This window comes from Barbatula barbatula (assembly GCF_947034865.1).
Source record: "Barbatula barbatula genome assembly, chromosome: 23".
Lineage (NCBI taxonomy): Eukaryota > Metazoa > Chordata > Actinopteri > Cypriniformes > Nemacheilidae > Barbatula > Barbatula barbatula.
Genome location: NC_136786.1, coordinates 9,718,156 through 9,732,067, shown reverse-complemented (window position 1 = coordinate 9,732,067; position 13,912 = coordinate 9,718,156). Strand labels below are relative to the sequence as shown.

Below are 13,912 nucleotides of genomic sequence, written 5' to 3'. Positions count from 1 at the left end.
ATATGACTCTTTCTTCAGTGGAACACAAAAAAAGATATTTCTCAGTAGTTTTGTGCACTGTCAATGGGGGTCAATGTTGTTTGTGTACCAACATTCTTCAAAATATCTTCTTTTGTATCATATAGGTTTGGAATGACATGAGAAGGAGTAAATGCTAAAATAAATTTAATTTTTGTGAAAACTGAAAATCTGCTATCAAATGCTAACAGAATGCTATACAGAATCCATCATAGTGTTCTTGTATTATGACGTTCATTTGAGAAACCAAAAATGAAGCATTAGCTGGAATTACTTGACATCTTCTGTGCTTTTTCCATTCATTAATACTGAAGGAGGAATGTCAAGTTACAAAAAATCTGACTAAAATTCAGCTTGCAAATCTTACGCACGATGACATGCAATTTAGCTTCATTTTTATGCTACAATCAATTGTAATGCGTTTTAATTTGTGAAAGTGCGATTTGAGATTGAAGACAAGAGTGTCTCTAAATAACAAATGTATTCATTATTTTCTCATACAAAGCTATTGTATGGCTTTAAAAGTTTTTTGTAGGTTTCTTTGAAGCTTGACAGCACCTGTTCTCATTTTCTTTCATCGTGCAGAAAAGAACCGGCTCCTTTTGTGTAACAAGAAAGAGTGCAAGCCATTCGGGTTCGGAAAGACACACATAAACGATGACAGAATCTTTATTTTCAGGTGATCTTTAAAAGCACACCTGGCTGTTCGCTCGTCTCCAAAATAAACAACCCGAGTCCAAATGCAGCTGTTTTCAAGAAGCCCACATATGATCCACCTGGTCTACTTCACCCCCGCTGTTGCTGTATCGTGATGTTTGTCCAGCGTAACACCCCCCAAAGAGACTGTAGGGGGTCGGTTCCAGCCCAATGGTTGGCAACAATGTGACGGACAGGGGGTATAAATGCGGTGACAGTTAACAGGGGCTTCCCCGCCTGTGCGCCGATGACACACCAGATTCTCAGCCATTAGGAGATTGCCTGCAGGGAAAACTGCAGACACCTGCGGGCAGGCCAGCATTTATATAATCAATTTGTTTTGTGGCTGGCCGCTGGGACACCTCCCGCCAGGCCTCGCTCTTGAACCGTGGTCTAGTAGATGTCATTAGGGAGACATGGAGGGACACGACAACTCGACGTAATGGCAATAATATAAGGGACGTCTCAGTGAAGGGTAGCGTATTACATTTAATGAAAGTTGAACGCAGTTGAAGGTTTAGGTTGAGATTATTGTAGTTTACTCAATGCTGTTTAATGTTATGAAAGAAATAACTTAAAGCTAACATGCCATGCAACCACCGCAACCATGTCATATCATAAAGTGACTTTATGCAGTTTGTCATTGAACTGATTTTTTGGGTATGTGTAGGAGCCGTGGTTTATTAGTTTTGACATCTCATAATCATTCCTCCCTGTTCCATTAGCAACCGTGACACAATGAACACGCAGAGAGGGGCAGAGACCCCAAATGTAGCTTTAACACTTGTGTGGGTGGCAGGCTTGCCTAATTCAGACTATTAGTCAGGACTATAAAAGTGTCGCAGTTTAATCTAAAGGTTATTAACTGACAATTGTAAACATTTCAACGATAAAACAAGGAAAACAATTGTTTAATGAGGCATTTGACGACTGTAGATATACAAGGAAACTTTTGCAAAAATGTAGTAATACTGTGGTTGATATATGCAAGCTGTTTTCAGCCATGATTGATTCACCAAAAAAGCACTGGCCTTAAGTACCTCAATGCTTTTATAAAAATATTTCCACACAATACAAATATTAAAGCCAAAAAACATGTTTAAATGCAACTCTCATGAAGTTACATAACTTAGTCTTCCTTACGCTGCAGAAAATAGTCCCTGATCAACTGTGAACTACAACAAAATGTTTTATTACATGTTGCTTAGGATGCCATACTGTGACACCATGTCTACACCAGACATGACAAAAGACAATAAAATGCATTAGAACCCATTATCATTTTTGTCTTCACTGGATGCGGTGCGATGTGACAACACAACGGCATTAAGAACAAACTGGTTCACGTCCGATGTAGCGGTACGTACTGAATTGGAATAAGTACATACCTATCGACCATTAAAACAATAAATATAAGTAAATACATTTATACTATACTACACTGTAATACTGTATTCGTCATGTTTTATTGTCATGTGGCCCGTTTGCTCTTTGACGTATTAAAGTGAAAGTTCACCCAAAAATGAAAATTCTGTCATCATTTGCTCCCTCTGTTGTCATTTCCAACCTTGTGACTTTCTTCCGCAGAACACAAAAGAACAAGCATTTTGAAGGAAGTTGGTAAACCGAGCAGCACTGGCTTCAATTCACTTCTATTTTCTGGACACAAAACCAATGCAAGTTAATGGTGTACATTTAACTTTTGTGTTCTGCCTTCACCCATTCAAGTAGATAGGACTGTGGACTTACTATGCCGTTAATAGCGTCACAAACATGGCCACCGAGTGGAACGACTTCCATAAACGGACATTAATTAAAACATAATATAATCACGAGAAGGTACTTAAATAAAAACATAGACATCCGACCAAAAAAGTTCCTGCTATTTTTAACGGATTTACTTTTGAAAGTTGACCGTTGCTGAACTCCCGTGGCATCATGGGAAAGAGTAGTGTCCATCCAGTGCACACTTACAAATCTCGGCAGAAGCATTAGACCATCCAGGTATTTCTCTATTACTGATTTATGCACATTGGTTTTTTTCTTGAAAATCCGAAATCCATTTTTAAGTTTGTTTTGCGATGCATTCTGCACTCACACTTCTGTCTTCCCATATTTAGTCTTGCTGACACTTTGCTCAAAATGATTGAGAGACGGGATGTATCTACCTTCGTTTCACCTCCTGCCTTCTTCCCCTTGTCGTCTTGAGCACAAACAAGCAAAGTCAACTTCCGCAGTCTAAAAGAGTGAGAGGCAGAGTCAGCTCAAAGCCCGCAGCGCACTGTTAACAACCCGCCTCATCTTTTCGGTAGAGACACGTGGTAAATCATTAGCAATGTCACCCAGTCATCTGGGTTCCCGGGGAACGTTGCATTTCAAGCCTTTAATTCAAAGGCTGACTATAAAGAGAAGTGCACATCAGTGGGATCAACTTTGTGAATACAAACTAAGACAGGATCACATTCCTTTCTGCCAATCCCCACGGTGCTGTCAGACCCAAACACCCACATAATTTGTGCTTGCGCTTGAAAAAAAACCCACGAGAGTCAAAACTCTGGAGTTCATTAGAGTTTATGTGAATTTGTCTCTTGCGCTCCCTGAAAGTTGTCTCTTTTTTTAGTCATATGAGGGTCAGAACTGGGGATCAGCTTAATCAGATCTCTCATTAATCTGCTAATGATCTGTGATTAGATTGCCGTACACTCCGTTTCCTATTCACTCTCACTCTGTGCGTCACAGGAAATTGCCTCCGCTAACTTCCAAACTTTGTTTCTGTCTCGCTGTGCCTTCCGACGAAAGTCCTGCCATCAAAATGACATATTAGCCTTTTAACACACTCAGATTAAATTGGAAATGGTCCGTGTCCAAGTCTGATTCCGGCAGCCACATCTTCGAACGTATTTCGCAATTTTGCTGAGACAGGCAAGTGTCCTGATTTTCTATTGAACCAAACAGCGCAAGGTGACTTACCTACCGGGGCGATCTGTAATGACAGGAGAAAGCTCATTGGCAGTTGCTTGACTTGCGCAATACCCAAAGGAAGTTTGTGAAATCGAATTCTGGCAGTTTTTCTCAATCTCTCTGAAGCTGCAAGGAGTTGACGTCAAGGCAACTCTGATTGGCTGATGACATCACTAGAAAGCCACTTAAAATGATAGTTCACCCAAAAATCTGTCAATATTTACTCACCCTCGTGTCATTTCAAACCTGAATCACTTTCTTTATTTTGCAGAACACAAAAGAAGGTATTTTGAAGAATGTTGGTAACCAGACAACATTGAACTCCATTATATTCCATTGAGTGAACATAAAACCACTGAGACATTTCACAAAATATTATCTTTTGTTTTTCACAGTGAGTTTAAGCTTCAGACAGGCAAGAAAAACGTCTTTTACGTTTTTTTGCAGAACATGTGACTAATATTTGTAAATGAAGGATGCTTTTTGTAACCGGTTGGTTGCACCATATACTGTGGCAGCAGCAGCTTTTCCCAAAAGTAAAACCGCATGGCAAGGACATCGAAGATAAAAGCACACACCTAATGTAACTATATGAAAGTGATCTCAAACATTCTTATCCGTCATACGCTATCAGATCATACCGTAGTGTGTAACAGTCTTTAGTGTAGGCTAACAATCCCTAACCATGACTCGTCTTTTCAAGTGTTGATAAATTGGTGTGGTGATTTGCATGCGTGATTTAGTCTGGGTGACTTTAGCTTCAAGCTCATCCTGGCATTAATGAGTTAAGGCTGGAGAACTATGCCATTGAAGCCTGAGGTTCACTCGCTAACCACATGCCTCCTACACGGAGTCATGCAACAATGAGGGTCGAGGGAATGTCACGTGTTAACAACACATGATTCCACCAAAAGTGCTGTAGGGAAGTTATGTTGAATGTAGGCAAAAGAGAGGCACTCAGCAGAAGTACTACGCTCTAGAGATTATCGACCTTTTGTTTGAAATCTGTTTTACTAATTGGTATGTTCTATATCACTTAGAGAGAGAGAGAGAGATAGAGAGAGTAGGTGACTCCCCCCACACAATGTCAAGCTCATAAGATGAAGCACCCGCTTCACGTGAGAAAGTCCATACGGACCCCGATGGAATTTCCTGGGAGTAGATGTCTCGCCCAAGAAACTCTTAAGTGCTGTTTGTTTTAGCTTTGTGCTAACCCTCCCTTTTTATTACAGCACTTTATCATAGGTGGACTCACCCGATAGCCAGATGCTTACTGATATGTTTAAGAACAAATAATGGGGTCATTAATGCAAGTGCTTGTTTTGGCTCATGAATCACAGCTTTGATCTCAAGTATTTTTCTTGGGGTTCTCCTTGACTTTTCCGGGGTTATTATTTTTGACATTCAATTTAAATAGCCATACAAGGTTCTGAGGTGGGAAACATTCAGAACTAAGATGAATTGATTCAAGAATAGTCAGAGGTTTAAAAAGTCACGCCGCTTTAGTTTCTTCATCCTTGAAAGCAGGAGCGTGTAATGTTGCAAAAATTGGATCAGTCAGTTGAAATGATATATGAAAATGAACTCTCCTGGAAATAATGTTTTTTGACGAGTTCCTGTTGCTTAACTGCTAAAACATTGCATTTGTCATGGGTGTGGTTCTCAGGGAGCACACATCGTAGGTTGCTTTGGATAAAGGCACGAATGTAAGACTTGAGACTGTGAGAATCTTATTTTGAAAACAATTCCTTTAAATTGTGGATATAGTTTATATTTTAGTGAGGCACTATACCCTCATTGATTGGATGGACTGACCGGACTCAGATGACATCATCGTTAGGCTCACATCAGTTTGCTGCTCTAGAGGATTTGTTGTTTCTTGACAGCTGGTGACATCATAACACAAATCCATTTGACTGATCTCCTCAATCAAGAAGCTATTTTATAAAATTCTGTATTTTCACTTGATTGCTAACAACATAATAGTAGACGGCTAAAGAGTCTTTAAGGCAGTTTGTACTTGTTTTATGTCTTAATTTCAGAAGAATAGATCAGGCTATTGTCAATGAGTACATGCAGCACATTTGTGGTATGCTGATGATTTTTTATGCTGTATGATTATTTCCTAAAAAAGACGAGCTGCTGAAGGCAGGCCAAGGGGGACGGTGTTACAACATGAGCACACAATACATCATCACATTATCCCTGCATAACTGTTGATTCACTAAATGTTCGTGTTGTTTACATTATGCACGTATGCTCCAAGTGCCAATAAAACACAGACATATCACTTAGTATGACAACGAAGGTTCATGTCCGGCATCTGTTAGCCCTGAGACCGCGCCATCTATCGATCTGCAAATCCAGCGTTGTATCCATCATTTATATAACATCCATCACTGAAATGCAGTGAGCAAACAAGCACAACTAAACTTCCGTCAGCCGACTGAAGCGGCATTGATGGGCGTGCACTTTCTCATGCTGACTGGTTGACACGCCAGCGTGCTCTTTCGCTCGGTGGATGACGTGTGATCACACGATATCGGACACATGTACGATTTATTCTTCAACTACCCATAAATGTTTCCTGTTTGTCTAAATGACTTTCTCTTGTAATAAACAGTATGACGCGCATAACTTATGTTGATAAACAGCAAAAAATAAAGCAGAACACTCATTTAACCAACATGGAGTAAGAAAACTTCCTTCTTCCTGCCAAACTGTTATGTGATATTTTTAATTTGGCATCAGTGCATACAACATGAAAGTCAGATAACCCATAATTCCCTTTTCCCTGTCAGCGTTCATTCACACTCAGTGTGTTGGCTGCGGTACCATTTGTAATAGAAACTAAAAGGGTAAAAATCTCAGAACAGATTGAAACATTATCTCCTTCCAAATTACAACATCTGCTCATTAAACTAACGTCTGTGTGTTTGAACGAAACATTTGTCTTTGTATTCCTACTTTTCCTCTGTGGATTTGGTTTTTGTCAGCAGTCCTTGTCTTCTTTCATTGTTTCTCTGTTCCAATTTCCTGCAGCCAAACATGTGGTTTTAACCAACACCGAATGGTAGAGATGATTCTAATTGGGTATGCAGTCGGCGATTCAATAAGCAATCAACAGTGAGATCCCGTGGCCATATCTGCTGAGGATTTCTGACCCCACACTAAGCTTTCATCTGGAGCACAGTGAAGGAGTGGGGAAGTTGTGAATGGCTAAACGTTTAGATTGATGTTATGTGGGAGTTCAGTATGTCATTGTGTGTTGCTGGACTGGTATGCATTAGTTGACCACACACATGCATCAGCGAGTCATTATTCTTTACCTCAGAGTGTCTTTTGTTCATATTTAATGATGTTTTAAATGAAGTCAATTCTGTCACGGATAAACACTCGCACCCTACCGGACTCATCTGACCAGAAATTATCTTTTCAGACCCTTTGTCCGACAAGTCTTTCCATGTGACTTATTCCTCATTTAGACTCGTTCACCTCTAACTGAAAATTCTGTCATTATTTACTCATCATTTTTAACCTCTCTGACTTTCTTTGTTCTGCAAAACACAAAAGAATGTCTTTTTAATAATGTCGGTAAGCAAGAACCATCTGTCCCCATTCGCCTTTTTGTATGGACAAAAATCCAATGCAAGTTAATAGAGATCAACGGTTTTCAGCTACCAACATTCTTCAAGGTATCTTCTTTTGTGTTCTGCAGAAGAAAGAAAGTCATACTTGTTTGAAATGTCAAGAGGGTGAGTGAATGATGACAGATTTTTCATTTTGGTGTGAACTAGCCCTTTTAAATGGCCAACACGGAAGCCCCGCCCCTTACCCTAATGGTCACTTGCACGAAAGCATATCATACTTAAAAATACTAACGAGGGCAATTTCATTTCAATTAACCATCTTGTAAAATGGTTTCCAATTGCCATGAGATTGTGTTGGGTTTGCAGTCGCGCCTCAAAAAAATCTCAGGACACCTCCAGTGTTTTCTGTCAGGCGGTCTGGATATTTAATGCATGGTTAAAAAATGCTTACAGCAGCATTAAAATGTAACAATTCACACTATTATAAAATACAGTTAACATTTCTGATTTTGACTGACAGTGGTACCTAGAGTATAACATTTCCAGATAGCTCACTATATCCTGTTGGGAAAAGGGCTCCGCGGTATTTACATTAGAGGAGCTGTGACTAGTTATAGCTCAGCAGAAATGTTTGGTTAGCTGATTGGGTCGCCTCCAGGGACTTGTGCTCTCATTCCACTCCACTAGCCCGGTGGTGGCGCTGGGTGGGGTGTTGCCACTCGGTGTTGAGTTAATTGCCCTCCCTGGTGTAACACTGATTGCTGTCCCCAGCATGTGGGAAACGTCGACCCAGATGAGTCAGGTTTCATTTTGTGAAATCTGTCCGTTAGTTCCCAGTTTTGTTTTGTTCAAACCTTTTGTACTGTATGTTTATTTAATAGTTATATGTATTCTTTTTTTAATACAAAATCACTCACAGCTCTCGTCTTGCTATGTGAACTTAGAGTCGTTTTTTTGTCTTTTTGGACACACAAAGTTTCATTTTTTGTTCTGCGTCTTTTACGTCTCACAGAGCCAGAGAAAACATTGCTGTGTTTTGTATTCTTTCCCCTAAGGATGTTGTTACAGTAAGAGTTGATTTATGTCTTAGGCTTTGCTTTTGCTCAATACGTTTTATAAAACACATCTGTTTTCCCTAAGTTGTCACATAATATTACTTTACATTTTGACTTGAGTAAACATTTGCCACCTTCATTTCATCTCATGAGGATAAACATTTTAGAAAATGTAATTAATTGATCACCAACCCTTATTAATAACTGATAAATGACAAAACTTTAATCGTAGCTGACAGAATTGCTCAAACAAATTCTTTATGTGTAATTTATTATTATAATTCAATTACTGAAGTTTTTAGCTGTCGGAGAATGTTAAATCGATCTCTCTTCGTTTATCTCTCTCTGTCCTGGAATTCCCATGTCATTCACACTCACAGTCGGACCGTTTGTAAGTTTTCATAACTTGTCGCGGCTCTCACGTATTTTATCTGAAACCTTCCACCTACCAGCATGTCTTAAGCAAATGGACGCTGTCCAGTCACACTCTTCAGCAGTCATGCAGGAAGCACTCTCTCCACATCCGCCTCAAAATCTGTCCTTTTTAAAAGACATTCCAAAATATTCATATAATGTGGAAGCCCTTTCACGATTCCCATTACTCCCATTCATAGAAAGTCTACTTCCAGTACTTTAAAGGCTTAGATATCTCCTTGAAGAGGAATTTTTGTACCCCAGTGGCAAATGCAAATGTAGGTTGAAAGAGGTGCCTGCCCAAACCCTCCAGAGATATCAATATGGATGCTATGGTGACACTTGGCTCTTTTAAAATACGCTCCGCTAAAGACAAAATTTCATATTTTATTAAGTCAGCCCCTTGAATTTGACTCCTCTCCGCTCTATGTTCAAACTTTGGCCGGCCCAAGAATATGAATCTTCAGCCCAAGGTCATGTTTATAATATTTAAAAAACACTCTTAAAGAAATGTGCTTCTAAAGGTTATTCGATGCCACAAAATAACCTTTTGGTTCCACAAAGAACCTTAAACCGCTGAGTGAACAACTGTTTCACAAAAGGGTTATTTGTGCGAAAACGGTTCTTTAGATTATAAAAAAGTAAGAAATGGTTCTTTAAAGAACCTTTGACTGAATTGTTCTTTGTGGAACCAAAAATGGTTCATCTATGGAAAAGCTGTGAAGAACCTTTTAGGGACCTTTATTTTTAAGAGTGTAATTCCTCAAATTATTACTAAGCCACTCACTCAATTTTTGGAAATCTAGGGTGTCGGAAAAGTCAAAATGGGAATAATGGTTCCCGGCGTTCCCCTTTCATCGGCCTGGCTTATCAGTATTCCTCAGCACTCCCTGTCCTCTCCATTACCCACTACTGGCAGCCAGTCAGGGACACTTTCCTTTGGCAGGTAACGCACCCGCAAGGACAAAATGGACACGAGCAATTTAAATGATTGGAAGAAGTACGTTATATATCAGAAAGCACTGCGTTTGAAAAGTCTGAAGTAAATCGCAAGTTATTAGTGCCAACTCAGCAAAACAAAACAAAACAAGTTTTATAGGGTAAGGTGCACACGGAGGATGAAGACTCTCAAGTGGCTGGAATCACATCCCGTGCAGATATTAAAGTGGGTGGCCACGATGGTGAATACCGCCCTTGCTATGGATCGTTCCGCGATACCGGTGAATGTGCTGCTTTAATTACATACTAATCCACAAATCTCCACCGCACAGCCCTCGAAGAGAGGCGGTGGATTAATGATGTAAATAAGGTGTCTGAGAGGGAGTCCCTTGTGAGATTTAACCCGATCTTCCGTGTGGAGGTTGTTTGCCGGCCTGTGTTTCACACTTATGCTCCCTCACTATTCATAATCCTCCATGGAGGGGTGAAATTGGTCCCTGGTCCTCGTTAAGACTCTGGCCGTACCCCTAACACACCTGAGATCGATGGGTGCAGGCCTTTAAGTGGTCGTCTTGGTTATTAAACGCAGGAGAAGCCCATTTCGGGGTGAGGAAAGCTAATCCAATCACACATTAGGAACACATATTGGTTAGTGGAGTGGGAAAGAGGAAAGGGGGGTGGAACTGGTGTGTAGGGAGAAACCACTTGGATGCCAGACAAAAGCCATAGTCAGAGCGGCATCACATGATTTGTGCAATGGATGCGGCCATTGTGCAAAACGGGTCAGTTTTTGGGAAATACGTGGACATATTTGATCTTGTGCTTATTGGCAATGTTCATGTAATCATTTTTTCAACTCATGTGATCTTAACTCTAGTTTCTTTATTCGGGAGAATTAATGCATGACTTGTTTTTTAAGAGATAAGCTTTTGGGCTGAAATCCCAATTGTTTTTCTTTGGATGGGCATGTCCTGTGTTGTTGGAATTCAAGACTCGTATCTATTTGCTCACATTGTGTGAATCAGAATGAATAAAATGTGATTAGATTCTTAACTATATCAAATAAGCGAATTAACCAAAGCATCACATGAACAACCACCTGTTTGCACAGTGCATTCAGATAAATCTGATTTGTGTAATCCATATTTGGTCAAATTGTTCATTTTGAACAGCAAAAGGAGAAAATGCTGTATGAGGTTGGTTGAGAAGTTTCATGTGGGTTTACTCACGCTTCATCTTTAGAATGATTTGGAATATCTGTCACAAAACGGCATCTCTCGACCTGGCCTGTAATGGATTCCAGAGGCACCTTTAGGCTTTTCCTTCTCCCTGCTGTGATACAAACTACACAATTCTCAAGCAATCCTTGCCAGTTCAACAGCTGCATCCCCTGCAAAACTTTTTTAGCTTTAAAATAATCACAACATTAGGTTCCTGAAACCATTATATCCAATCTGCCTGTCAGTTCTTGTTATTACCCGTTTGACATTAGTCATTTGAAATCTAATTCTGTGAAGGCCAAAGCAACGCATGTAGATGTCATTATATATTTTTTCCTAAAACATCTCTTTGTGTTGCATTGGCCTCTCTGACTCGATACTGAATGCAATCTCTGACATGAGTTGGAGTTAGACGGTTACGCTCTTATTAAGGGGCCCTGTCATTGGAGCCATGAAGCAAATGTGAACTGACCGTGAACAAGAGGAAGTGTATTAAAAATCATTATTGAGTTCTGGTCGTAATTAAAGAATAACATTACCGACGCCCCTCCATGGCCTCCCGTGGTGCAAGTTTGTCTTTTTTCTTGGGTTCGTGTTTTCTATGAGTAGAATGTGTCTGACAGGAACTGTTCGAGTGGGATTTTGTGTTGAGACTCACGGTATCAGATTGTAGTTGCACTATGGGCATATGCTGTAGCAGGACACTGAAGGGTGCCAGGTGGTTGCTGGGACATTTGCATAATTCTGAAAGTACCGTGTCGTGTACACTCATAGCGTGTCATAAACCCGTTGACCACAGCACTGATGACTTTCAAGTGCTCAGAGCTTCTGCAGGTGTTAAGTCTCTTTCAGGCGCCTACTGTAAAAACTATGTTCATTTAGTTAAAGCAAAGTTATTGGTGAACTTTTCATGAACTCACACTGTAAAAAACCTTCTGGCAGCTGGGGCGCCAGAGAAATACAGTAAACTAACAGTTGTCTTGAAAATTTGTAATCTTTTTTTCAGACCTTTTGACTGTAGCATATTTCAAACATTCACTGTATTTGGAAAATCATTAAAACAGTCAAATTAAGTCAAATTGCACTTTTTGTACATTATACGTGAAATATCTGTTAAAAAGGACAGTAACAGTTTTTACTATCAATGCAGTTACATGTGATCTATGTCAACATATTCAATGTTTTTTTTTTTTTTTTTGTGCTTCCGCTGCTTTAAAAAGATCCCTCTTAGGGTTTCTTAAAGCTGCAATTTGTAACTTTTTTATGGTAATAAATAAATATATTTTTAGTAGGCAAAAAATACACAAACAGGGTGTTAAACCCTCTCTTTACCTTTCAAAAATTCAAAAAGGTAAACTTGCAATAAAAATGTATAATTTCAGCCGTCGGGTTGGATCTTTTTCAGGAACGTTTTTCAACATACCTTAAAAGTCACAGACAGCCAAATGCAAATTCTGTTTTACTCGATGTACTGCAAATACTTACCAAACACTGTACATTCGCCAATTATGTGTATATTTACTGTTGTGTAGTTATGTGTTTAAGATGCGTATCTGCAAATCATCTGCAATTTAATGTTTCAAACATAGATGGCGATAGAGAGGCATATTACGGATTGCATCTTTAATTTAATTTGACATTTTATTTACAATTTTTAAGTGACAGATCTATTCGTTTTTTATATATAATATATATAATTACTTTGATTGTCAATTGTAAAACAAGTTCTGTTTAGTAATACATATTGATATTTGTATACATATTGTGAACCCAGTATTGTCTATTTTTCTGAATTGTATTCTGAGTCTATGAACCGTTTTGTCATTGTCTCTAGTGAAAGCCCTATTTGATAACTCAAACGTGTGAATAGAATTGTGGACTCCATAGCACAATCCTGTCTGCCGATCTGAGCTGTCTCAGACAGAAAGTGTGAACCTGCATCTGACTAATCTCCTCTCCTGCCCTGCAGTTCAACGCTATTACAGCTCAGCAGCACATGGAGACCTGTGTCTCTCATCTCCCAATTGTTTCAGAAGAGTGTGTGTGTGGTGTGTGTGTGCGTGTTGGAGAACATTCCCAGCTTAAACTGTCTTATTGCCACTGCCTTTCTTCGCAAGGCTCAGAGGAACAGGCTTTGTGTCAGACAGAAATGCACTGCTGTGTCTCTCTTACACTTGTGTGTGACTATAAAGGGCCTTTCTGTATCAAATAATGGAAGCTGATGTGATGCGCTGTGTTTTCTATGTGTGTGCACATTGGGTGGTTGAAGATGCTCAAGTTGTGAGGGAGACACATGGTGAAGATTTGGTATTCAGGAATGGTCTTTTCTCACTTTTCTGTTGCAGACATGCCCTTGCGTGTACGACGTAGCAGTGACCCGGCCCTGGCTGGCCTGCCCGAAGCCCAGCTACAACCAGAGGAACCTTCCCGCAAGAACCCAACACGCTGGTCCACCACTGCAGGGTTCATGAAAGTCACCGCCAACCGTGGAACCAATAGCTTAGAACGAAAGGTGAGCGTCTCCTAATTCTTTACTATGGACTTTTTTCACAAGCCTGTGAGGACAGGTTCAACAGTCATCAGCATCGTAAATCCCCCAAAGTTTTTAATATTTTTATTTGTTTTTGTGTATGTTAATCACAGTTTACTTTGTATTCAAGTACCTTTGGATCGAATTATTAAAACGCTAACGCAAGGGTGTTTCTTATACAGCGTCTATGGAAGTCACTGTAAATTTGATATCATTCTCTTCTTTGACTGCCACTATCAGACTCTCTCTATTTTTTCATTTTATTGAAAGTAGTGAAAACACTATCATTGAGTTTTTCATTTCCTATTTATGCTAATGAGAATGCAAAAAAATATTTGTGGTAGTCTCCTCTCCCATTCACTGCTATAGAAGTTTACCCAACTATGATGACTTCTGCTGCTGAGAAACCAGGAAACATAAAAACCATTGTGATTTCAAGCTTAAAGGGACAGTTCACCCAAAATTCATCATTTACTCACCCTCATGTCA

General features: G+C 39.6%; 1 protein-coding gene across 1 annotated transcript in view; it reads left to right on the top strand.

The window, feature by feature from the left end:
* Nucleotides 1-13,912, top strand: part of pard3aa (par-3 family cell polarity regulator alpha, a) — a 348,067-nt gene that overhangs the window by 119,812 nt on the left and 214,343 nt on the right. The window contains exon 4 of the mRNA XM_079487989.1: nt 13,239-13,405. Coding sequence (XP_079344115.1) covers nt 13,239-13,405 — 167 coding nt within the window. The remainder of the gene's footprint in view (nt 1-13,238; nt 13,406-13,912) is intronic.